The following is a 27,874-nucleotide window of genomic DNA, read 5'->3' as shown; positions in this document are numbered from 1 at the left end:
AACTGTGTGTGCACATGTACAACACACAATTTTTGCCATTTTTTCCCCCGTCTGTTTAATATTTACTGAGTGAGTGAGTGGGTGGGTGGGGGGGTTACTGTTCATATGTGCGGTATTTTGTAGTTTTTGTTTTTGTTTTTTTTCTGTCTCTTTTTTATCCATCTGTGTACTAGCTTTGTCACGAACAATAGCTAATTACACATCTTCAATTTCATTCAGCATCATAATGGCAGCAATCAGATGCGTTAGTATTCAAAAACCCAGAGCCTGTGTGTGTCTATGCATGTCACAAAGACACACACGCACACCCTACACACACACACACACACACACACACACACACACACACACACACACACACACACACACTTTGTAGTGGTTCTAAACTGGCTACCATACCATTTTCTATCAGCTACTTTAACACATATATTGTGAATGGAAATGTATGTTAATAGTGTAGTATACTGGAAAAAGAGTTCTATTCTATAAATTCTCTAAAAGGAATTCTAAATGAAGTAAATGTAATGGAATTTAATGTAATATAAACACATAGATCTTTAGGCTTAGTTCTTAAAATGTTACGATTTAACTGCAGCCAATGGTGTGGCACCAAATATTTGACCAAAGAATCACCCTCACATGGCTGAGATTGTGGATGGATCTCAGATGTTCTCTTAACTGACGTTTGGGGTTTTTTTTCAACATCTTTTACCTTCCATTTGATTGCTTTTGTCTCTGCCCATTGGGTATCCACATGTTAACTTAAAAAGTTAACCCTAATTCCCCATCTTCACTGTGCTAATACGTTTATAGTACCCTAACCATACCTCTGTAGCTAGCCACCAGGTAGCACAACATTATATTTCAGCTAGCCTAACCTACAAACACTGGGAGTTTTATTTTAGAAATCCTTCAGTGAGAACATGGTATTTAGATAGAAGCTAGCAACCAACATTGTTGGGCGTTGGGCTGCATTGTAACACCTGGGAGAACAGCCACACTGACCATTCATTGGAGATGACAGAATTTGGACCATTTTTAACTCTCAGTGATACCACAGTGTTTGTTTAATTTGGTAACCGAGAAGAGTTTGGACCCGGAAATGGATAATGTCATCAGACCTAAGAAGCAGATTGTGAACAATTTTCATGATAAGACCAGAACAAATGATGTTTTAGTCTTTCTCTGTGTTCTTCTTACCTGTCATCTCCATTCATTCCTATTGAAGATATCAATTCTTTATAATGACTCAATCAGGGTCCACTACAAAAAAATCAAAATAGCCCTACAGTGCATGTGAAACAAAGATATACCAGTGACCGGGTCATTGATTTTTATGGTGTTTGTATGACACTGAAACTTGATGTAACAGAGGAAAAATGTATGTTATTTCTTCAGATACACTGTCATTTGTTGTTGTTATGATCATTAAAGGGCAGTAACAATTTCAAGGTTGTGTGACCTAAACAAGCAAACATATTTAGTAACATTACCACTAATGGTCTAGAGTAACACAACACAATTTAAAGGCTGCACAGCTCTCTTCCAGACTTGGAATTTGAGAAGTCTGAAGAAAGGTTAAAAGAGATCTTTGTTGGGTAATTTTAAAGGTTAAGCTGTATGTTTCTGGTTATACAGGTACTACACACATACACTACACCATCATATTAAGATTATTCTATAGATGTATAGTGACTCATTGCGCCCTCACAGCAAGACACTGTTCAGTTAATGTCAGGGCAGGGCCTTTATACATGGATAATGGCTATCTTGAGTTAGTCTCCCATTACCTGTCGGTCACACTAAGGAATCTAGAAATAATTATGGCAGACATATAGACGATGTGAATGACTATTTCCTGGATTTCCGTTGCATTTTGCTTTTCTTGCAAATCAAAATTAAGATAAAGTTAAAGTGTCATTGCTAGTTTATGAAAGTTTGCTTAAAAATATGCATATACTCATGAGTTTTTCTTCTGTCTTTTTCTTCTCATTTTTATTCTTCCAGTCTTCCTGCATTGAACAAACAGGTGTATCTCTTTTTCCGAACACTTCAGCAGCACGCTCGTTCATTTGTTTTGTGACGCCTACTTGGTGGTTTAGTGAATAGCAGATGATTATAATAGTGTACTTGCTTTAATTTCTTATTCAACAAAATGAATAGGCTGAGTTACTCTGTTCACTTCTTTTCAATTGCATCTTGTGTTCTCTTTTATGAACCCTGAGAAGCCTGGCTGAGTAGTGGTGCATTCTTTTCACATGAAGCCTTCTTCCACTTTCATACAAACATTGTACCTGGCAGCTGCTCACTGCAATCACAGCGCACTCCAGTAGTTTCAGCTCATTCAAGTGTATTATGCATATTAGTCCAGGAAAAACATCATAAATAAAACCTTATTATGTTAATATTTACTATTGTGTACAGTGCTGCTACATTCTTGACATTGATGTGTTCTTCCAAACATATTGTCAGTGACAGATTTTCATTCATTTCAGCTTACAGATTTTGATGAATTCTTAAATCTCTACGGTCAGACTGCAACTAGTCACAAATATTTGCCTATGCAAATTTGCTCTTGTTATGGAAATGATTCACTTTTTCATGACTACAAATGAAAGCCAGGGGTGAAAACATACAAAGTTCACTTAGTTTATTGCAGTTACAAAGCCCTTTGTCTCTCTATATTCAGTGATGGATCTCTACAGAATTGCCTTTAAATGAGTGACATCAACTCACCAATAAGAGGCTCTGCTGTGTATATGTATGTGTATAATAATAAGCACAGTGAGATAACATGTAGATTCACCCATGCATCCACTTTGTTGTCACATTTGGAGAAATCACTCTGTGTGTACTTGAGTCCACATGTATGTTTGTATGTATATCTATGATTAAGATGTTGGGGTGTTGTGTCTCTAGTAAGTACTGTTATATACCACTGAGTGTTTTTGTGTGACTGTTAAAGAAAGAAAGAAATGGTAAGAAACTAAGATTGTGTGTTAGAAGGTGTTTTCCTAATTATGTGCTTTCAAACTGTAGGTCAGAGTATGATCATTCGGGGGGATGGCTGTGTGTGCAAATCTATGAATACATTTTTCTACACTACCCCAGGCTCTGTCTCTTCCTCTTTCTGATGGGTCTTTCTTATCTGCAATGTTTATGGTACTCTTGACATGATATGTATTCATTTTAGTGCTATGCTTGTCAGTAAATATCAACTTATCAAATTCAGATTAGAAGCTCAACATTGATTTGATCTGTAGTTGAGAGGTAGAGGATTAGTTGTGTAAGCTAAATATCGGCTTGGTGTATTGACACATGAAAAATACCCCAATATTGTTTTGCTCAAAACCTTTGCTACTTTCCAATTAACTTTTTGCATTGCTATCTTGACACCATATTCTCAAGTGTTTTCTGCTAATTCAAAACTTGATTCATGTGACACTGATGACTTGCACGACTGTTAGGAAGAGTCACCATTTGAAATGCAAATATCCACAATTTGCAGATCAAAGACTTTCATACATCTAGTTTAAAACTGGGCAACTCTTTTATCTGCATCTGGGTCATTTCAGCAGTAACTATATTTCCATATTGGTTCAAACTATATGTTAAACTATAGTCTCTGAAAGCCACTCCTGAACCAGAGACTGGAGAATAAGAACTGGACTGTTGCCTACTTGTCAAGAGTCCTCTGTACAGATAAAAGTAAATTTTACATTTCATTTTGAAATCAAGATCTTAGAATCTGGAGGAAGAGTGAAGAAGTATAAAATCAAAGTTGTTTTAAGTCTAGTGTGAAATTTCCACAGACATGATGATTTGAGGTGCTTGCTGTGGTTGTTTGATTTTAGAGCACTTCATGCCTCCATCCTCTGACAAGTTTCCGATTCCCTTTTTTCAGCATGACTTGGTACCTGTCTTCAGTGTTAAAAACTATATGTTATTACCATGTTCCTGATCTGAGTATATTTATATTTGGTCATTCTAAATTGCCCATAGGTGTGAATGTGAGTGCGAATGTTTGTCTGTCCCAGAGTATACCCAGTCTCTCACCCTATGATAGCTGGGATAGGCTCCAGCCCCCCCGTGATACTGACAAGGGTAACTGGAAGAGAACAGATATATATCCGTTACGTATATATATTTATATATTTGTATCCATTCTCTCCCGTTCTCTTGACCCTTGAGTCAAGAATAGTATAGATAAGCTGAATGCTGCTGTCAAAGAAACCTGGGCTTCAAAAATGCCTTTGGAGCAACTTTCTCCCATGCCACATTGATGCAATAATTTGTTACATAAGAACTCCAGTTAAATTTAGGAGTGTAAAATTAATTCAAATGAACATATTTTCATTAGTAGGACAAAATCAATTTTTATTCTAAATTCTTTTTTAAAATTGATCTTAGGAAATATTCTAATAGTTTGATTTAATGCTAAATTTATCACTTTCAAAAGTTATAAGCATCAAAATGCAACAAAACAGAAAAAAGTGTTGTATAAATTACAAAAAAAAGATCCTTATCAAGAATAAATATTTGCATATATGCAGTAGTCTGAGAGGCTGAGTAAAAGCTTTAGGGGATTGATTGATTGATTGATTGATTGAATCTTTATTTTGAACATGTTGAAAAAGTACAACAACATAGAATTCAAAGAGACAAATAAACAAAGCAAAACAAAAGGAAAAACGAGCAACCACAACTACAAATAACTTTCATGTTCAAAAAGGAGCAGGAAGAAGCATAAGCTTATTTAATCCCACCCATTTTCCACTATGTAGTAATCAATAGACTACAGAATACCTCCTTGCAATTACATTATATGTTATGTGTAATTTTTTTTTTATTTATTTATTAATTTTTATATATATACACACACACACACATATATATATATATATATATATATATATATATATATATATATATATATATATATATATATATATATATATATGTGTGTTTCTATCTATCCATACATACGTATATACACATACACACATATACACATTTTCAATAACCCCAGTAACACCTCAAAGGATACACAACCTACAGATATATATACCCATACCAACATACCCGTGCACCCGCACACATGAAAATATTGGACAAGAATACCCTATCAAATCTCTACCTCCTCCCTGTACCCTGTAAAAACCATATCCTTAAACCGCTTTTTAAACTGCGCCATGCTCGGACATTGCTTCATATCTTTACTTAGTCTGTTCCACAGCTTCACTCCACACACAGAGATGCAAAAACTTTTTAATGTTGTACGGATACAAGGATGTTTTAAATTTAATTCCCCCCTCAAATTGTATCCCTGTTCCCTTTTAGAAAACAGTTTTAGAATATTGTCAGGAAGCAGGTTATTCATTGCTTTATACATAATTTGTGCAGTGACAAAATGAACCAGATCTGTGAATTTTAGAATTTTTGATTTTAAGAATCGTGCAAGGTTCTCCAGAAAAGTGTCTGTTTGTATTCCTTTCATGAATGCATGCATACATATAAAGACACCTTCACAAACAGAAATACCTGCAAAAGTCTAGAAGGTGTTTCTGTATAAAGCAGGATGCTTTAAAGCTGAGAGGTAAATTTTTTGACCTACAACCCCATAAAACACTTAAAATATATCATAGATGCATGCATACATGCAATGTGCTACTTTGTGTCTGTGTCTGTGTGTGCGCACCAAAACGTACAATTATTTGTGTATCAAGGTATCATATAGTCTGTTATTTGTTCACACTTACACAACAGTGGAATTTTGAGTAGCAGACATACAACTCATAGGCTAACATTTAAACAGCATCCTATTTTTAATTCTTTTTTTCTGTTTCCTTTAATTTATTCATTCATTTATTTGCAATGGAGATGCCAGAATTTTGTGGTGGTGGCCAGGCTGAGGCTCGAATTTAATTTAGGGTGGCACAGAAATCAGTGTCTTGTTCAGTTTTCATTCTGAATAGCACAGAGCTGTAGGCTATATTGTCACTATTTTGGTCACTCACTTTTTCATCAGCTCACACAGCCAACAGTGAGTGAATACATGCATTAAAAATGCATCACTATGAGTTTTTCACTTCTTTTAGTTTTTAAAAAAAAGTTATGTTAATCAAAATGAAAGCAACGCTAAACATGTAACATCTGTTGTGGGGCACACACATGCACACGTCACATACAGTAGCATATTGCATGTGCAGTAAATTCTGAGTGAACATTTAGCTGACAAGAAATGTTGGCATACTACATCTACTGTAACTGTAACAACATACAGATATTGCAGTTTCTGTTCAGCTGTTTAGTTTTGTTTGGAAAATAATAAGCATTTAAAGTAATTCATTCCTTTCCATTTTTATGTCAAAACATACATTTAACAGTTGTTCCATTATTGCTACAGAGCAATGAATCTGAACTTTAAACCTGTTGTATAAAAATTACTTTGTATTTGTCCAATGACATCCATCCTTTGTTCTGTAAAACCTGCCTAGCACATGCTAAAGTCATTACTGTCTCTGCTTGAAAAGATGCTCATGCTGTAAGCATTATGCCAGTGCTTCTGCTGCAGGAGGAAATCTGGCCTGACGCCTCTTCTGTAACTCAACCTGTTCGGTGAGCTGACAGTGCCGGCAGTCATTAGCCTAATCACATTCAAATTATTCACTAGGAGACACTAATTTATCAGAAAGTGTTGGGGAACCGAGAAGAGAGGCAGCAAAGAGGTTTTAAAAAGAAAAAGTGTCAGTGTGAAGATGATATATCCACTGAAAAAGACTAGTATTGCTAGCAGATGATGTGCTATGCTTCCAAATGCCGGTTATGACAAACAAGTTTGTAGTGAACTGATACCTCAGTCACACAAACTCTGGCACTGGAGATATGTGGGTTTGGAGGATGAGAGCTGCAGATTCATAGTGCTCGAGGGGCTAAGTTGTGACTAAATCAGTTTGTCTTACATCCAGTCAGTGCGGCAGAGATGGCCAAGTTGCTGAAAGCATTCCTGATGTCTTTGCAAGTGTTCGTTTGTATTTTCTTGCATGCTTGACTTTTGTTTTCATGCACATATTTAGGTGCATATGTAGGCATATCCATATACATTTTGAGGCTGAATCATTTTTGTATTTGTTTTTTTTATGTATGCATCACTTTCTGCTGCAGAGGGTCACACATGTTAGTTTGTGGAAGGACTATTTTTTATGTCTGTGTGTGTGTGTGTGTGTGTGTGTGTGTGTGTGTGTGTGTTGATGAGCAGCCTTTAGGGTCCATTATACTTGTGACAGCCCCACAGCAGGAACAGCCAGCCATATAACTTATGAAAGCAGTTTAAAGCTAAATTGAATCCACAACTTATGAATTATTAAACTTATTACACCTCTGTGAAGATCTCTAGACTCTGAGACACAACAACAATGGCCTCCTTTTAACTTTTACTGCTGGGAAGAGAACTGATTTCTAAGCATTTCCAGTGGGACAGCACTGCATATTTGAAATTGTTAGAAGGCAGGAAATTGTGTCATGTATGGAAATTGTTAGAGGATATCACTTTACATATTGCTGAACTGTTTCTTGTAAAGACATCAAATGGTCGATAAAGGTAAAACTATAAGCTTCACTTTAAATATGCTACCATGGATTTTTAAAATATTTTTATGTTGTGTGGCAATATTGATTTTTGTAATTGTGCTTTACATAAATGCAAGTGACACATTAATTAAGGTTAAAGACACAATGAAGTTTTATGCAATAAAATTTAATTCACCAATTTGTTTAAAGGCCAAAACCTTGACAGTGAAGGAGTTATGCATATGTTGAATAAACAACATAAACATTGTAACTAATTATGATATTTAGACACAGTAAAAGGATAGATAGGCAAGCTCAAAAACAGACAATCACATTAAAAAAAACATCAACTCATATGCTGACCTAACCTTTCTGCTCTTTCATGGTGTAAACTGAATGAGCCATTAGTCAACTGTGCAAAGCACCAGACCAATGTATAGATTTTAATTCTTTTAAATATGAATGGAGTTTCTGCGCTCACAGGCGTACACTTGTAGTGATTAAAAATGTGTACTTATATCCTTCTACCTCACATGTGTATCTGCTCCTACTTGGCACTATTTTTAGTCCTGTCAGTATCAGGGAAGGTAGATGTCACAGGAAACTCGCTACCACACAGGAAGACACTAGCAGCAATGCAGCAATGTGGCAACTAGAGATCATAGAATGTCAATAAATTCAGGAACATGTAGTGACAACAGCAAAAAAAACAAGAAAAAATGTGTTGATCCTGGTGGAATTGAATATAGATTACCTTCTGAGCTGTCTGAACATGATGTTACTTTTGCCTCTGATGATTAAAATAAAACTTACAGCACTTACTCTGACCCCTAGCATTAGACCTGCCCAGTGTGAAGACTGACAACATACAGGGATTTCTTGACATATTAGTAAAATATGTTAGTAAATTAGTAAAATATAGAAAGCAAATGCCTTGTTAATTTTGGCTGTTAAAGTAATATGTCACACAATCGGCCAGCTAACTTTTGCAGTTCCTTTGGTACTGTTACAAATCTTTTTTAACTGCTTACTCTGCTAATGGTAGTAAGCTGATTTAAAATGTTGCTCTGGAACAGCATTACAAATATGCATTTATTTTGGAAGATTAGCTAAGACATTTATGTTTAAGCTGTGGCATAATTGTCCCTGGTTTTAATGCAACTTCTGAATTAGAGTAACTGGGAAGTGCTTTATGAATTGTTAAACCTATCCCATCCCTCTGATGGAGCAGAGGTTGTAAAGTAGGACACATCCTCTCCCTTCAGAGTCACAACAACAACAACAAGCTCAGCTCTGCTGTCGCAGCTGCTGTCAAACTAAGTTAAAGAGTGTGGGTTAGCAAAATACTTAATATCCTTAATATATCATAGATGAGTCCTTAAAATATGTGCATTAATATAATTGTACTCAATAATAGATTCAAAAGGAAAAGCAGATTTATAGTAAACAAATTAATGATTCCTTACACAAAAGCTCTATATTTGTTCTATGGTAGAAAAGAAAAGAGCAGCTTCGATTTATTTGCATTATTGTGTCATACTAGTGCCAAAAGGACATTATGATTCATCAAATACATATATTCAGTGATATTTAGTTATATCTGCAATAATATCTGGGGTTTTTTTGCCCCTCTTTGTTCTTCTTCATAAAAAGCAGAAAGACAGTCCTGAACAATTCATGCAGAGCCAAATTAATTTTGCAGATATGTAGAAAAAAGAAAAGTTGCAGTCACGCTGTCAGCGGGTGGCTCACTTGTAGATAGAGCACATTGACACCACCTACAGGCAGAATTACTATTATCTTTGTTAGCTAGACAGGAATTACAACTGGAAACTGCGGCTGTGCAACTGGTTCATTTTCATGATCACGTCATTGATATTGTATTCAAAAAGCACTTTCTTTATTGGCAGAACCTCCCAATTAAAGGAAAGTGGTTACTGCAAGTATGTAGACAGGCAGGCATTGTGACATTTAATTTAAGTTTGTATACAAGATTCCCTCCTGTGCTTTTAATTTAGCAACAAAAAAGCACACCTTTAGAAAGCTGTGGTGATCTGAGAAGAAGAAAAAATAAAATATTAAATGTCTTCTAGATATTTGCCAGAAAGTCTCTGCCACAGACTATAAAGCAGGACATCTGTTCCCCCAAATGTGACATATAGTGTTGGCCTCTGTTTCATTGTCCAACCTGGCAGGAGACTTCCTTCAACAGCTCTTCTGGGTATTTGCCAATGTGTCAACCTACTTAAAGTTAGTTAAAGTGACAGTGTGTAGGTAACTGGAAAATCTCCCTTACGTGTAATCTTCACACAGTAGTGTGCAAAACTGATGCAACTGCAGTTGTGGTAAGGAGATTACAAATGTGGGGTGTTTTTTTTTTTCAACATTTTACACAGCATTTCTTTAAAAAAAGAAAAACTCTTACAAGAGAGAAAATTCCCCCGAAGAAGCATTTAGAGAACATTTGCAGCTCTAAAGGCAGGAAGGCCAACTGTGTTTGCATCTGTTCAGTTGGGGCATGAAACCCCTTTGATCCTTGAGGAAAAAAAGATTGATAGAAGTAACAGATGCAGTGCTGCAGGCTTGTCTTTACATTCTCAGTCATGGATTAGCTATCAGAAATTTTTGTTGTACCTCTCAGAATCATCATCAGATATGCTCAGACCAGTGTCAACTGAAACTGGGAGCAGAAACCATTACTCTACAATACCATCACTGACAAGCAATACAATTTGTGGAAGCTGTGTACATGCGTGAATGAGAGTGTGAATGAAATGATATATCCGAATAACAAAGTCCAAATCAAAAACAAAAGAGCTTTATGATCATCTTATGGTCATCATAAACTACTGTGCAGGGGTATTATTATGTTGCTACAAATTTCATATATTCAGTATCACATGCGAGAAGTTTGGGAGGACACCACAGTCAGTTAAGATATGAAATGTGATTCCGGTGTTGAAAGTGAGCTAAAAAGGTGCCGACAGTGTTAGCATGATTGCTTTGCTAAATAGGTCTTTAGGTGTATGCTTACAGTATATAAGCACTGTTAATAAATGGCATTTTTTAGTCTTTTATGTAGTTATTCATTTGTGGTTTCCTTCATTATTTGTGTTGAGGACTTTCTGTTGAGTCAGATAGCCATACGTACAGTACACCCCAAGCAAACCTGATAATTCATCCTCGGGTTCATATAAACTAATCATTTTTGCCTTGTCACAGTCAAAATATTGAAGCTTTAACTGTTCCAAAATAAATTTAAAAATACTAAAGTTCAATTATGTGTCTCTTTTCTCTTTAGATGATGGACCATATGGGAAAACTAAGGATATCTCTGGACCAGAGCATACCATGGCCTCAAGAAGACACAGCATACCTGGTAAGTGCCCAACACCAACTACCACTACCTACATACCTATAAATTTCTGTGTATGTGTAATTTTCTGTCTGTAACTTTCTCTCTCGTTCTCTGTCTGTGTTTTTTAAGGTAAATCCTGAAAATTCTGTTTAAAGGGATGTAGCAAGTAGCCAATGCTTTAAAAAAAAATGTATTTCTTGGAAATTACCAATGGTCACAATTAAACTTGGTCTTCTAAAGTAAACATGTTACAGAAGAAAGCTTTGTAAGTATTTGTTGCCTGCTTTTCTAGAAAGCACGCATTTATATCTGAGTCATGACTAACCAAAGTGGTCCAAAACTACACATTTAGTTGAGCTGATGACTAATACTGATTTTTTTTTCCCCTTAGTTTTTTAGCTGTTTTATAACCTCCTCATTATTGATGATTACCCAACAATACACTATAATTTACAACATGAATGAAAACTGTAATTTATGGCTCATGAAAGGTTGAGAGCCTTTCTTCAGTTATATTTTCATCATCTTTTCATTAACTTCTTCTAGGCTTAAGGAATCTTTAAAAAAAGAATTGTTTTCTGCTTGTTTCCCCGTGAATTTTTAAATAGGTCTATTATTATTATTATTCTGTGCTATGTATCTTTGACTTCTTCCTGATCATCTTTTAGGTCACATCTTTATCAATTTGTACATAAGTCAGCTACATTTCTAGAACTTAGGTCACTTTGCTTGCTTTAAAAATTAAGATTTTTTTTATTTTTAATTTTAATTTTAAAATCATTGTTATTATTATTGTATTTTAAGTGTTTCTGTTTATCTCATCATTATTACATGTACAATAATATTCCTCCCATTTCTCTGTAGTACATCAATCATTCTCCAAGTTTTCTTTTGTGCAGTATAAAAATCTTTCTACAAGATCAAAACTTTATGAATTCCAACATACTCAGTTCTGCACCTCTGCAGAAAAAAAATAATAATTTAGTGATGGATTCACTTCAGAAAATGTTCACGTCATCCAGACTACATTTGGAAAAGCGTTGCTTTTATGCAAATGTGAATAGCACAAGGACTAATGAATGAATGAGTGCCTTTCTGCTGATAATGTGCATGTCCCTGTATATGCTGCGTAATGCCTATCAGAGATAACTGTGGTGTGAAGCACTTCACTGATCCTGAGTGTTGCCTGAGGGATGTACCTAATCTAGCCATCTATCACACAAAAGCTTTATCTCATCTGCTTGTGTGTTGATGTGTTTGTGTGTATGGGAATGCTTCTGTACGCTCGTGGTCTATGTAAATGGTAATGATACAAACAGACAAATGGGAAGGCAACTCCATGTCATGACAGCTCTGGGGTTTTAGTTTACTTATTACTTCGGTAAAGGCTTACTCATCTTCCAAGATTCCCCTGGCTGTTTTGAACCAAATTCCTTAGCCTTTTCATGAACCTAGAAAGTCTTACATTTTTCTTACTCGTGCCATTTTTTTTATCAATAATAATTACTCCCATCATGACTTAACCAAACTCAATTGGCCTTATATCTTTTAGAATACCGAAAAAAATCACACAACTTCAACTCACTCTAAAAATGGTTTTTTAATAAGTGTTAGAATTTTGATGTAATTCTCATGAATGATGTGTTTCTTTGGTTCATGGAGTAGTCTATTGAGGGGTTTAGGGAATATTGCATTAAGTAGTTCTTCTGCATTACACAGTTCTTTTGTCTTCATGTTGAAAGAGTCAGAGTGGTCCACCAATCCTTGATCCTTGTTATCACAAGTTCCTTTCAGTGGATTCATTAGAGTTTTAACTGTACATAACAGCTATTTCAAAGTTAATGAAAGTACATTATTGGTCAAGAAAATGTAGTATATTGTGGACAGTTTTTTCAAATAAGTATACTTACTAAATTGTTTGTTTGTTTGCTTGTTTGCTTGTTGATTTGTTTGTTTGTTTAAAAAGGACAGTTAGAGTTGCAGATTCTGTAAAATATAACTTTTTAGCAGCAAAGTATATTAGGTGCAGTGTTGATTACTTTTGTTAATTTCTCAGCTGGAAGAGAAAATTGATTCAAACTTCTGTTTTCTGCTGGTGTACTTTAACCTTTAAAGACCTTTTCATCCCTGCCAGGAACTCTTCAAGTGGAGTGACAACAAGAGACAAAGGGCACTCCTAATTATCATTATCTCATTCTTATCTTGTCTGAAATTCACATTACGTTTAAGTCATTTCAGCTCTTTTAAGCCAACACAAGATCAGTGTCTCACTCAAGGACAAACAGGAACAATTGTCTTAGTTTTTTTTTTATCTTTTAGAAACTATTAAAGCTTTAATCCAGGAATTGGAATGAATGAACAGACACTAACCACTTATTCCTCTCCTGTATTTTGTATGTTTGAGTGTGGCTACATATGTCTGTGTACACATCCCTGTGTGTATATTGGTATGTCCTTCCCTCTGCCTGTATTGTGTGTGTATCGTTTTTATGTGTGTGTGTGTGTTTGGTTAGAAGCTCTGCGGGGGGTGACTATGGTGGAGCTGGTGAAGAAAGAAGGCAGCACACTGGGCCTCACCATCTCAGGAGGAACTGATAAGGATGGAAAACCACGTGTATCAAACTTACGACCTGGAGGACTGGCAGCCAGGTGAGTGAAACACAGTCAACCTCAAAGATGAGGATGAATACATAGATTCAGACTGTCTTGATATTCAGCAATATTCTGTACCATAAATGGGTCATTTAATAAAAGGAAAAAGAAACATGTGGTTAAAGCCTTTCTCATTTGTGCAAGCCTTTACATGCTTTTGTCCCTTCTTTATGCAGGAGTGACCAGTTAAATGTTGGGGACTACATCAAATCCGTGAATGGGATCAATCTGACCAAACTGCGGCACGAAGAGATAATCAGCTTATTGAAAAATGTAGGAGAGAGGGTTCTGCTGGAGGTGGAGTATGAACTGCCCCCCACAGGTATGTATTTGTTCAGCTAGGCTGGTTGTTTCTACATGATTTTTAAAGTCGTTAAGATATGAGTTAGTGATGTCAGTAAGGTCCTATCCAATATCACATTAGAAATTGCCGGTTACTGGAATGAATACTGTAACTCTGAATAGAAGAGTAAATGTAAATGACAGCTAGGTACACACAAAACTCGCACCAAGGTCTCACTATGTATAGTATATACTACTTCTTCATTGATACTGAACATTGGCGCTAGATATTGATACATTTGTTTACTTGCCAAGAGACAGCTCCTTCATTCATTTAAATGATTAAACTCTTGGCACGGTGTCCTGTCTTTACTGTACTTATCAATCATAGGGATTTACTGATAGTCATTTTATAGCTTTAGATTATTTAACGTTATAAAACTTTGTCCTGTGTCATCTGAACAATATTTATACTGCTGGATCTATTACACTCATCTATTTTATTGTATCTACAGCACATGCTGAGGAAACACACACAGGGAAAATAATTTCATTTGAACATGTCCATCCTATAAAAAAACTAAATGAAAAGATTCCCACAAAAAGACAAGCTATCATTTAAATTGGTTAGAAAAGTAAAAAGGATACTTTTCCTCTTCAACACCTCTCTAAACAGCACAATACAAACCAAGGATCTTCTTACAAGAAAGCAGTGCCAAACGTTACACTACCAATGGGCCCTACAGACTCCCAAGAGGCCTGCTCAACTATACTCACAGTGCAGCACACAATGTGACATAACCCAATTAAAAACAAAGTCTACATGAAGATATATAGATGATACAAATGAGGGGGTTTTAATATTTAAAAGGAAAAATGCTCTATGGGAATGGCATTTAACTAGATTATTTTTAATATGCTGAGAAGACAACTTTTCACCTTTCATTTTTCAACCAAATTGAGCCGTACAATGTTGTATTTTGATAGGCTATGGCTAGCTGAATAGATTTGCCTCAGAAAACAACACTGATGGATGTTTGAACCTTCAACATCTCTCTTCAAAACATTATTTTCATTTTAGGATATTTAATTTTACGATAGTGTAGTTTTTAAGTATAGAAATTTAAGGGAATCCTGAATTGACACTCAAATACTACGCATAGTTTAATACAGGAGTGTTTCTGTTTTGTTTTGTAGTGTTGTAATTGAAGAGCATTCAAGTAATTATTATTGTTTAATTGGTCTACATTAAATATCAGTGCTCTAATGTCATGATGTAAACTTCAGGTTATGCTGATACATTTTAATTGTGCCGGATTAATCCCTCAATTCTCTCTTTCTTTCTCTCTCTCTGTGTTTCTGTGTGTCTTTACTCAAAGCACCAGACAGCACCTCAGGGGTTATATCAAAGACAATTGACATCTGTTTGCACAAAGAAGGGAACAGTTTTGGTTTCGTCATGAGAGGTATCTGTCACTTAAAGAAAGCCCATTACTGTATGTTTTTTATGGTTATGCACTTAGTTAGGAGTAACATCTTACTGAAATGGTGTCATCTACACTACATTGAACTGTTCCAATATATTGTACAGTAGCTGTTCCCATGTTTATTAGAAATGAATTTTGTCTATGCTTAATAAATATAGGAATAAATTAGTTAATCATACTACTCATTCTACTGAGAGGAATATTTTTGAACTCTTGTGATGGTTGTAGTTTGGCAGTGTTTCTCTACTTTGTTAATGATAACCTCCTAGGACCTGGCATCCACATATGTGGACATCACATTTTGGGTTGTCTAGACCAAAATATCCACTTATGAGGACATTATACTGGCACTGTTCTATCGAAATTTAAAGCAAATGTCCTCATTTGTGGATCTCATTTTTCTCAGAAACAAAAATGAGGTAAAAAAAAAAAAATCACGTAATTCTCTGTTCTTACATTCATCAGGTCCCAATCAGCTCAAATAGCAAAGAGAAATTAAAAATGCATGCCATGAAAGAGTTCGGGTCTTAAGAGGTTAAAGGAATATCACTTTTGTGCTAAAAGGAAAAAATGAAAGACAACATCACTCCCCTTGCTTTGTTTTTGTTGGTTCATCTAAATTTGTATTTAAAGATCTGAAGTTTACATTTTATTCTTAGATTTTCTCAACAAATGATACCTTAAAAGCATTTTAGGATAAGGATAAAACTACCTCCTGGCTGCAATGCTGTATCACATTTTTATTTACTACAATGTAGATAAATAAATAACTAAAACATAAGCTAATGTGGTATTTCTTTGTAATGTGTCTCCAGAATTTAGTGTAAACAGCTTTGCCCTGCTCCTCTTACAGGCGGTACCCATGAGGACTGGCACAAATCACGCCCTTTAGTGGTCACCTATGTCAGGCCAGGAGGCCCTGCAGACAGGTACTGAATGCATGATTAAACAAGCATAACTGGCACACATGTAGGTGATGAGTTAAAGGAAAAAGCTGAACCTTTTGTGTTACAGCAAGTGCTCCAGTGAGCATGGTTTGGGTTTGCAGTGTCACTGCAAGCCAATACACTTGGTGTAATTGATGATAGCCCCTATTCAGCCTGAGGGGTCACTGAATGGCTTGATAAGTATAAAAATATATGAAATGCATTCTATGGTCTCTGTAGGCACTTGCTTTAAAGTCAGTTGAGCACCTATGGGAGACTTTATGCTGTCTCGTTAGACAGTGTTCTCCAATACCTACAAAACACACCAAATAACAGAATATCCTTTCTGAGAACAGTATCTTATCCCTCAGACAGAATTACAAAGAAGGTGCATTTAAACTGGCGGTGCATAATGGTGGAAGAACTCATTAAGACCAGCCATGTTGGATTTTCGCTTATTCCCTTAATGCATTTGCATTCACACATATGCATCAATATGTGTAAATGCAAATACTCCAGCACAGTTACACTGACATATCTAAACAAACATAAGAAAACACATGCAGTGAGACCCAGAAATAGAGATTATTTAGTCTTTTTGGAAGGTGAAAAGGGCAATGTCTTCCCATAAAAACAATGTCTGGGAGAAATAAAAGCCAGACAAGAAGTGGCCTCCATTGAGTGTAAACTAACAGCAGCACAGCTCAACCCATTCCCGTCGGGAGTCTGGGAGATTTGTCTGTGCCTTCATGCGAATAGACCCCAAGGATAATGGTGTCATTTCCAGTGACCCTCACTGGTATGTCGACAGTTATGTGTTACTCATAGCTGCAATGGCATGAATCATCGTATCCCTTTAATGTTGTCATCATGTGTCTGTCTCAGGCTTGATGTTTAAGTCATAATACATGACATTTTCATATAAATGTCAGCTTTGCTACTGTTTAAATGATCTCACACAGTAATAATTAAACCATCTAGAAATGGTGTAAATAATATTGTTTTAGAAATAAAACAAATTTCCATATTTAAAATGGATATAGATATAGATATACAGATATCCATAACTGTGATGGCCAAAGAAAGTCCACCATTTATAGAAAGCCAGACCTCATATATTCTGGTGGAGGTTTGTTTGTGAAGTTTTCTTTCAAACCATTTTTAAAGTTAAAAGCACAAAAGTCATTAAAAAAAGACAAAAGAAAAGCAGTTTAGTTTTTCACTCGGTGTGCTTCAAAGGACTTCAGTTCAACGAATGGATTGAATGTGAAAATTATGTGATTACAAGTGAATCACTGAGCTTTAAGAGTGATCTGCTGTCACCCACCATCATTAAAACACAAAATAGAAATGCCATTTATTTCACAATAAGGAGCACTGAGCCTGTTTTAGAGGTTTGCATTAAAGCAATATCTTACATCTGTTTGTCACACATCAACACTAGCATTAGGCAAACTTCAGCACCCAAAATTTCCAATTTTGAAGAATATGATTGACTCAGCTGTCCCTGATCAACAAAACATTGGAATATAACCTTCTTCTCTGATCACTTAGCAGCTGCAATCATTTCCTCCTAGAAATTCGAACTGTAAGTTGCTATTTTTATTCTGACAGGTCCTGTTTTGAAATTGCTCTGCAGCAATATTTAAAGCAGATGCAAAAGTGCCAAAATACTAAGCTTGAGTACTTAATGCCTCATCTTTCTACTGATTAAGACATTTTACGCTTTCGTTTGATTCATAAGGGCTTGATTGTGGCTGTAAATCCATCTTAGATTTGTCAAAGCGACTGCCGACCCACCAGATATATAATGATGTTGCCAAATTGGTCATTTGTATATACAGAAGTGTAAACCTTCACCAAATAATCACACATTACACAGCCTTACAGACTGACTGAACCTTCACTAGTTCACAGACAGAACTGGCAGACCAGGACAAAGATTAAAGATTAAATTCTTACTATTGAGTTATTTCACCCTGAAGCTCATCTAATACCGTTCTAAAGAAAATCGTCTTCAAAATGTGGGTCAGTCCTGGGGAAACGAATGAGATATTCATGCTGTTTTATATCCCATTTATATGCCAATTGGAAAAAAAAAACTTAATCCACAGCACCATACAGTCCCAGGAGTGTCTACATTTTTAGAATTACCCAGTGGGAATTAAAGTGCCTTCTCTGAAAGTGTTAGAGATCCATTGTGTTTTTTTACAGGACCACAAAGAAACTGCTTTCACTTCATTGTCAGATACAGATAGAAAGATACCCTGCAGGTCTAAAAACAGGTTAAATATCAGTCAAGTTCTAAAAGCTTATTTGTTTCAATCAACATATGGTAGAACCTTTAAATTTTAAATTCCCTGAAATTTTCCCAGAATCACCTGTTGGTATTGTACCTTTTCATGTGCTTATCCAACACCCTGTATGTACTACGTATGTTATTCTGCACCAATATTCAAAACCGATGAAAAATGTGTAAATCTGTCAAGAAATACTCCTGTCACATGGAGTAATTCCTGCCACAATAGAGCCTTTGGGTTATAGCTTAGCTTGCATCATGTTGAAAAGCTTCAGGGCAATCAGCATCCTGTTTGAAGACATCTGGCTGGTATGATTACAGCTCAGTGTTACTCACACTCTGACATCAGCATAAAGCATCTATCAGTGCTCTAATGCGGCGCGGTGCATTAAAAATTCAAAATGTTACATATCCATTTTTGTGGAAGTAAAAAATTGCCTGAACAGTCCTCCTGAGTGTCTCTAAAAACACAGAGGATCTGTCTGTAAAAGTGTTTTTTGTTTGTTTGTTTTTTGTTGTTGTTTCTTTTTTAACCACGCACTGAAAACAGACCAACATTTTAAATGCTGAAGACATTTCATGCTGTTTCCATGTGTGTCCTCGATTTGAAATGAAGGTGAATTTTTACTGCAAGTCTCAGATAGATAAGAGGAGAGAAAAGAGGATGATGAGATCACAAGACAGTATTGCGGAAGTGAAAGCTGGGAGAAGAAAGAGGCTTGGATCTAGCTGGGCAGAAAGGAAATGAGCAAGATGAAGAACTAAGATGTTAAAAGAAGAAACAGGGCTGAGTGGAAGGAATGAAGAACACAGAATATGTTAGGAAAAAAAGGGAAGGTTTGGCATTTGATATTTTGTCATTTTTAACAGACATTATATGCTTGCTTTTGCAATATTTTCCTAGCCGCACAAAATAGGCAAATCTGAAGTCAATGATTGAAATACTGATGGTAAAAGGAATAGTGAAGAAGGACAATAAACTGTTGATGTGTTGAAATGAAACACGCTACAGTTTTTTGGAAGGAAGAAAGCTGGAACTAAATGCAAATTCTAATTTCCAATCCCTGTCTTCTGTAATCACTGTATCAATGTCATTTTTTTTTTGGATGTGTGTGTGTGTGTGTGTCTGCGTGCAGAGAAGGTACCCTGCGCCCTGGCGATCGTCTCCTCAGTGTGGATGGTGTGCCACTACACAACGCAAACCACAGCGATGCCCTCAGCATGTTGGCTCAATGTGGCCAGGAAGCCCTGTTCCAAATTGAGTACGATGTAACTATCATGGGTGAGTCCACACGTAGACACACAGACATATGCAAAAAAAAAAAAAAAAGCCAAAATAACAGAGAGAGACACAAATTAAAGCTTGCGGCAAAATTTCTTTCTTCTCAAATGCCAGTGAAATTAAAAAATGGTTTTGGGGGGTTGATTCTTTTGTTGTTGTGATTGCTGTTGATGTGTTGGCATTTTCTGCCGCCTCAGGCTAACGTCTGCCTTTTTTCTGGGTAAAACAGCTCAGTTTAACTTGCCCGAAAAGCACTGCAAAGAATCCCCTGCTAATCATGTCTGGTTATGTTTTGAAGGACATATATGCTCTTAAACTTTTTCACTGTGCTGTTCTTGGTGAAGCAGATATTTAAAGGTATTTGTACTTTGCTAGATTACTCTAAGATCATTTTAAGACTGTAAGAAACAGCAAGCAGTAAAAGGTCAAATTATTAAAATAACTTCATTCTTTCCCGTTCAGACACACTGGCAAATGCATCTGGTCCACTGTTAGTGGAAATAGCCAAGTCTCCAGGAGCAACACTAGGCATCACGCTGACATCAGCCAATCATCAAAACAAACAGGTCATTGTCATCGACCGGGTTAAACCTGGCAGCGTGGTGGACAGGTATGTGTCTACATGCTACTCATTCTCCAGGCATTCTCAGTTTTTGAAACCCACTGATGTCTTACAGACCCACAGGAAGTGTCCTTTGGTGTGGGAGCTGTGATGCACTAGACAGTGAAATTAGTGCAACCAGCCTCAGTCTAACTTATCATATGTAAGAGAACCCTTGGTGTCACATTTAAACATGCTGGCTAATTGTAATTTTTTACTAAACAGAGTTAATATTCTTAGAAACACAACTGGCACGTATGTGTTTGCATACATGCCAGTTGTAGTTTTGCCTAGATTTACCCTTTAAGTTCTGAGTGAATTTTGTTCTATTATCTGTCAAACTACAACAGATGATGAAAGAAGCTCTGAGATGCTTTCAGATATTAAGACAACATTGTAGCACAGTACAGTTTAATACCACAGTAAGTACTTCATGGACAGTTTTCACTCTGCAGAACTGTTTCCTCATTTTGTCTGTCTGTCTGGTTGGTTTGTTTGATGCAAACTTACCATTAAAAGAATATTATGTATTGAAATGCTATAAAAAATATTTTCTTGAGAACAGGGCTAGTGCACAATAATATATAGTTTACACTTTTGCAAACATCTGTCAGCTGTATATTTCTTTTGTTGAAAAATGGTTGACTTTATAGTTTCTCCTTCAAGATTTAATTTGATTCTGCTGTTGGATTACAGATTTGCAGTGGTTACATTTATGTTTACAGCATATCTTCTCTGTGTAAGAAAGACACAGATAAACACACATAGACTGTGTCCAACCTTATAACTTACACAGACAGCAGAAGACGGGATATTGCTTTCAGCTCCAGTCTACCTCTAAAATATACATGAAGCACTTGAACTCTGTGTCAGTGCTGAAATGAGCACTAAAATAACCTCAGTCAACAGGACAAGTTGACTGCAGAGGTCTATGCTCTGCCACTATTCATTCCAACATGATTGCAAAGTCAGTTTGTAAAATCTAACCCCTGTGTGAAGAGCAGCGATATCATTCTGACCAGCACTGCAGCATGCCGTTGTGAGCTAAGCAGATTAATGTGGGTAGCTTATATACTGTTGGCAAAAGAACAAAAAAAAAGCTTTTCTGAAACAGAATGGAAGCTATTTGTGTTCTGTTTATTTATCCAGTGTATTGTGGTGATAACATTTTGTGCTTATTCTCTCTTTGTCTCTTTTGTATTAGATGTGGAGCACTGCATGCTGGGGATCACCTGCTGTCTATAGATGGGACATCAACAGAGCACTGTACGGTTCTGGAGGCAACACAATTAATAGCAAGCACAACAGAACTGGTTAAATTAGAAATTCTTCCCTCGCATCAAACGAGGCTAACTGGAAAACAGCATGACACAGGTGAGTGTAACAGCTAGGACCACCAGATTCACAGTAAACTCTTTGGTTATTTTATTAATCAAAATTTTACAGTTTTATCTGTCAATATTTTATCTGTCATCGGGGTAAAAGTAAAACAAAAAAGCCACTGGTAATTATGGAACAACCTTGTTAAATCATGATGAATCAACTCTGTTTGCGGGCTCAAGCCTCTACTATGATGGCTGATGCTGCCATCTTTTCAGCCTGCTGCATTGCTCTTATTTGAATAGGTATGACTCCTAAAATTGTTAAATTGTCTTTCTACCCATGCACAGCTTTGTTCATCACTCTTCATGTGTAGTATACCTTTTGAGCCAGAGTTTCAGAATCACATAATGATTATATTTATTTATTTATTTTCAAATTCACTTGCTTTGTTTTTTTTTTTGTTGCATACATGTTTATGAAATTAAACTGAAATTTTTTGCCAGAGCTTGTTATACTGACATTTAACAGCAGGAAACATAGTTAGATGGCAGTATTTGTAATATTAGCATGACAAATGCTAATTATTGAAGAACAATGACCAACTGTGTAATTAATTCCTGGTCAGCTCTGATTTGGCAACTATTAAGTCGGATTCCAAAATAAAAGCAGAGTAAAAACCACCAAGGAGAGTTTGTTTAGTCTTCGCCACAATTAAGTCACCCCATGCATATTTAGCAAATCCGAGTGGCAAAAAAAAAAAAAATCCCATTCATTCCGGTGTCTTTCAGCCTCTTTTTTGAAATACAACTCCACTTGAGGGATAATTTGGCTGTAATGGCAACTTTGTTCCTAATTAGCTCACCCATAGCCAAGTGATGGCTTCTCATCTGTGACAGAATTAGTGCCAATGGATTTAGAGGGGAAATCCTGATTCCAGTAACTAGTTTTTTTATAATATGTTCATATGTTAATGCTTGCAGCTGAGGCTGCTTAAGTATGACAAGTGTACACATCACACTCACACAATGAATATTGTGAATAAATAGAAACTCATCACAGTCAACACGATCCTCTACTTGTAGACGCTGTATAGTTTTATTTTGTTTTTCCCCAAAACCTTTTTAAAAAAAATCTTTTTTGTTAGAAGAAAATCTTTAATGTGTTTCGGTCGATTAGAGATTCCCAGGAGAGGATGACAGAGACGGGATTAAAGCAACGGCTTTAAGACGGAGAAGAAAAACTAGATATTCTAGACTTGAACTAAACTAAAACCTTTCTATTAGTCTATTTTCAATAGAAATTTTTGCGTGTTGGAAGATCGCTCTCAGCATGAAAACAGCAGAAAAAGTGAATGCTGAAAAGAGAAATGGCACATGAATGAGAAATAGAGTGACAGGTAGTGTAAAGGCAAGATGGGATTTAATTAAAGTCACTACACCTCTCTTCCAGCTGTCAAAAACTGCTTACAGCTTGCAACCTCCTCCTATCCCTTGTCCTTTTCCTCTCCTCTCTTCTCTACTGTTAATCTCCGCCTTTGACTTCTCTTATTCGCTACACGTACCTCATCTCAGAAATGTTCATCTCCTTCCATTTTGAAATTACTTTCTAGTGTTCCTCTTCGCTCTTTTTCTCTTTTACAGTTCTGTTGTGTTCTGGTATTATTTTAAAGTGACAAAAAGACAAATTTTTAATAACATTCTTGGAGTCACACGTGTGAACACAGCACACACAAACACACTTATTCACTCAAAAGGTCACCATCTCATCTCATTTGTCTGCAAGAAGCTAAATTTATTCTTTCCTTCTTCTAATCACAGTTTTGTGACCGCCCTTGTGTGTACATGTGTGCATTTGTGTGTGTGTTAGGAAATGAACACAGCTCATTAGGATACTGATGGCCTTGCAGCAGACCTTAAAGCCAGCTTGCAGCTGCCTTATTAATAGACACTCTGATTAAAGGTTTTGCAGTTGTGTGTGTGAGTTATATTTCAGTCGGTTTTCTTGCCACATAGATTACGTTTGGTGAATCTAGACACAAATGTGTCTTAGAATGTTCTCATGTTTTGTGTATCTTCTCATAATATATCATGTGTAAATGAGCATAAGTGTGATTTCAAAGTGACTTTGTTATGTGTCTGCTGTCTGTGGGCATTTACAGTGTGTGTTACTGCTGCCGTTCCTTGTCAGGAGGACCGTCTCTCCGGTGTGTTTCACTGGACATAATGACTTCATTTTTACCCAAGGAGGATTAGATGAAAAAATGTTTCCTCATTTCACAGATCTCACCCCGAGGTTGCCCAACACTTCCGCTCCTCACACGTCCTGCCATCAGAGTAGTTTAGATAAGAGGCCTCACACGTCGAGGAAACAAAAGCTCAGCTGGATGGCTGTGGCAGCGCAGAGTAGCTTCGGATAAACTTCAGAGTTTAGATACACTAGCGTAAAGGGGAATTACACACAAAGCTGTGTAGATTGTCAGGTTGTCAGCCGCGATTGTATCATTAAGTTCTCAGTGGGAGTTTCCTCAAAAGAGTTTTTCCCCCAAAACTGAAGAATGCACATTTTTAGCAGATAACACAGTCAACTCATTTTTTTTCTTTCTCCATAGTGTAATGGGTAACCCATTCACTTGACAAGCAAATAGTCACTGATTCAATTCCCAACACAACTTGTCTTTGTCGCTGCGTCAGGAAGGGCATCTGGCATCTGATTATGCCAAATCAAACATGTGGAGCCACCTGTTGTGGTCACCACTTGTGACAAAGGGAGCAGCTGAATGTAGCTTAGAGCCACTTTTTCATGGACCTAATTAAGTGACAATGAAATTAGTTTGGATTAAATGCAATACAGTAAGGTATTGAATTATATGTTCTCATATAATAGGTATTTTTGGAAATATGTTCACCTGATTGGTTGGCATGTGCGTGTTAGTAACCCGAAAAGTTTTATATCTCTTTTAATCACAGTTCAGATGAAATTTGTTGTAGAGATTAACTGATAAATGAATGAATCAAGCTGAACAGTAATGTGATCACTGCCTTAGATACTCACAGCCCACTTTGCTGGGTACATCTGTTGAAGTGCTTATTAACACAAATATCTAATCAACCAAACAGCAACTGAATGCTTTGAGGGATATAGATGTAGCCAAGACAACCTGCTGAAGTTCAAAGCAGGCTTCAGAATGTGACAGAAAGGTGATTTAAGTGATTTTGAATATGACATAGTTGTCAGTGCCAGACGATGCCTGCTCCTAGTATTTCAGAAACTACAGATCACCTGGGATTTTCACAGACAAACATATATAGGGTTTAAGTGGATAGTGAGAAAATTTGCTGGTGACATTTGAACTATTATGTGCAGTGGTGACCCGAGTGGCTATGATGTAGGGTCGTTTTGCCCCTGGTAGGGTCAAAGCAAATTGGTCCAGGGTGAGCGGCAAGGTGAGGTGAGAGTTACAAGATCTCTGTGAAGAAAACACTGAGGTCTAACGACACGTCAATCAGTATCAACCTAAAAGATTCAATCCATTCAGAAAAAGTAGATAATGTGCAGCTAACTAGCTAAACAGCAAGCAGTTAGAATGGTTTTAATATGAAAAATATACAGATACTGTCTGTGACAGCCCATGGCAATCAAAATTACATGAAGTTCATGGGATGTGTGCTTTGTGTGATCATATTTGGATGAGACACGGGGCAAGACAAGCTACACACATAACAGGAAGACTGCCATAAAGAGAGATATACCTATTATATAGGTTATAGATGAGTTATTATGTCCAAATCTCTAACTAACAATTTTATAAATTGCAATTATGTAACATCTGCATCAATTTCTCCTTATCAGTGATCAGAATGGATGATAACTCACCTTCTTGGCAAATAGCAGACATGGTAGGGTGCCTCCTACCTATATCTGTGACAATGATTTAGCCTGATAGAAGCCATTTAGTGGGCTGATAGCATAGGAAGAGCAATGCTACATGTACACAAAATTTAGGAACTTTTAATTTAGGTTCAGACATTTGAATTTTATTAAGGTTAAAATTATGTAAGAGTTGGTTTAGCCTACACCTAGCCATTGATTTTAGAAGTATTAAAGTTCAATGCTCATGTTTCATTGCATGTGTTTTGCAGTCAAGGTTCAGAAGTCGGACCATCCCCACTCCTGGGACCCCTGTGTTAATTACTGTCCCCCTCCAAACTCCACTCTCTGCAACACAAGTTCCACCCTCAATAAATCGTGGACCACCTCTAACAACAACACAATCAACAACCTTGACTACTGCAAGTGTAAGAACACAAAAACAACACAACTTGGTACTACATAAGTATAGCCATAAATTTTTAGTAGAAGTCTAAATTAAGCTGTATGCATTAGGAGTTTGGTCCGTACATTGCCAAATGGTACTTGGCTTGTTGATGATGGCAGGCAATGTCTGTGAAAGGGTAAATGAGAAATCAAATGTATGCTGCCCAGTAGAATGTAAACCCAGTACCTTACAGCTGTGAGACAACAGCTGTAAGGTACTACTCAGCCGCCATGCTGTGAAAATAAAGCACCAAACAAGAAATAAAATTTTACCTGACATGTCCATGTTTGCGGTATTTATCATGTGCTCTCTGACTCTTTGTGAAAGAGATGTATTAGCATCTACTTCTTTGGTCTTTTAATTTCATTCTTAAAAGTCCAAGTTATTGTTCATGTATTGCAATATTGAAAATAAACTTTTTTTTCCCCTCACTCTTTTTTTGCAGCTCTTGTATCAGCCAGTTTCTCTCCTGCCTCTACAACCACTTCTGGGCCCAGCAGCCAGAGCTCGAGCACGTTACCCAGGCCCACTGTTCCCATGAGTCCCCGTAATTCACTGCTCAAACGACGGCAGAGAAAGAAAGAGCATAAGAGCTCCTGTAGGTTCCATCTCCCTGTGTCTCTGCATGATGGATCTAATTTCCCAGAAGGGATGAAACTAACTGTAATCTATGTGTCTGTGTGTTTTTAGTGTCCCTGGCCTCCAGTTCGGTGGGTCCAGGTGGTCAGGTGGTTCATGTAGAGACCAGTGAGGTTGTCTTAACAGGTGACCCACTGAACGGCTTTGGTGTACAACTACAGGGAGGAATATTTGCCACCGAAACGCTGTCAGCACCACCACTTATTCGATTCATAGAGCCTGACAGCTCTGCAGAGAGGTGAGCGTGCATGTTGACCCAGTCATACAGAGGCACGTTTGTAGCATAAATTAAATCTAAACTACAATAACTGTCATCTGTAGCTTTTTCACTACAATATCAAATTTAGTCTGACTTTTTTATTCTTTTTATTTTGGCACTACAACGTCAAAAGTCTTGTTTTTGTTTCCCTCCTTTGTGATTCACTGCCCCACCGTCATTGTTTTCATTTCTGGTGAAGTGTTCCCAGCTGGCCATGTTTCCACCTGTGTCTGTGTCTTTAGTCAGTCTTTTGTGGATATATAGTCACAGGCTTTTCTTGTGTCGCTAATTTGTGCCTCTGAGTCACTTCCATTCTCTGTCTTATCATTGACCCAAAAATCAATTTTAGTATGCTACACTGAAGGATGTTTCAATTCCAAAATGTATCTGGAAAAGAGAGGACAGAAGTGGCTTGTCAGAAGGGATATATAGAAGGTGCACAGGTGTATCCTTTGTACAAGTGTTTTCAACCTCATTGTCTATAAGAGGCATGACACACAGTATATACAAACATGGTGGAAAGAGGACTCTTCAAATAATTCATTCCTTTAAGCAACAATCCTGTGTGTGAAAAAAACTATAACATCTCACATTGTCTCATCTTGTGAATTTGAGTAAAAGTGACCCTACAGTAAATATAAATATGCCATAAGCACAGTTATGTCTGAGATCTGAAAATACAGCAGTAGTTGGACTATGCAAGTACTTGAATTTATATTGTGCTTTCTTAGTCTTAGTGATTCCTCAGTGCTTCTAATTACAAGTCACACTTTAACCATACATACAGACATTCCTTTTATTCCATCAACTTCAAGCACCGTACCTCACACCCGTGGGCAATTTAAAATTACAAGTTAACCAAATTGCATGTCTTTAGACTGT

General features: G+C 36.7%; 1 protein-coding gene across 1 annotated transcript in view; it reads left to right on the top strand.

Annotated features, from left to right (window-relative positions):
• The window catches only part of grip2b (glutamate receptor interacting protein 2b), a 79,437-nt gene that overhangs the window by 19,168 nt on the left and 32,395 nt on the right, over nt 1-27,874 (top strand). Inside the window, exons 2-12 of the mRNA XM_039612666.1 lie at nt 10,871-10,948; nt 13,441-13,576; nt 13,756-13,901; nt 15,241-15,327; nt 16,202-16,277; nt 19,710-19,855; nt 20,318-20,465; nt 21,661-21,830; nt 25,919-26,074; nt 26,540-26,692; nt 26,785-26,971. Of these exons, the coding sequence (XP_039468600.1) occupies nt 10,871-10,948; nt 13,441-13,576; nt 13,756-13,901; nt 15,241-15,327; nt 16,202-16,277; nt 19,710-19,855; nt 20,318-20,465; nt 21,661-21,830; nt 25,919-26,074; nt 26,540-26,692; nt 26,785-26,971 (1,483 nt within the window). The remainder of the gene's footprint in view (nt 1-10,870; nt 10,949-13,440; nt 13,577-13,755; nt 13,902-15,240; nt 15,328-16,201; nt 16,278-19,709; nt 19,856-20,317; nt 20,466-21,660; nt 21,831-25,918; nt 26,075-26,539; nt 26,693-26,784; nt 26,972-27,874) is intronic.

The sequence above is a fragment of the Oreochromis aureus genome, linkage group 5 (genome assembly GCF_013358895.1).
Source record: "Oreochromis aureus strain Israel breed Guangdong linkage group 5, ZZ_aureus, whole genome shotgun sequence".
NCBI lineage: Eukaryota > Metazoa > Chordata > Actinopteri > Cichliformes > Cichlidae > Oreochromis > Oreochromis aureus.
This window is presented reverse-complemented; position numbering and strand designations above follow the sequence as displayed.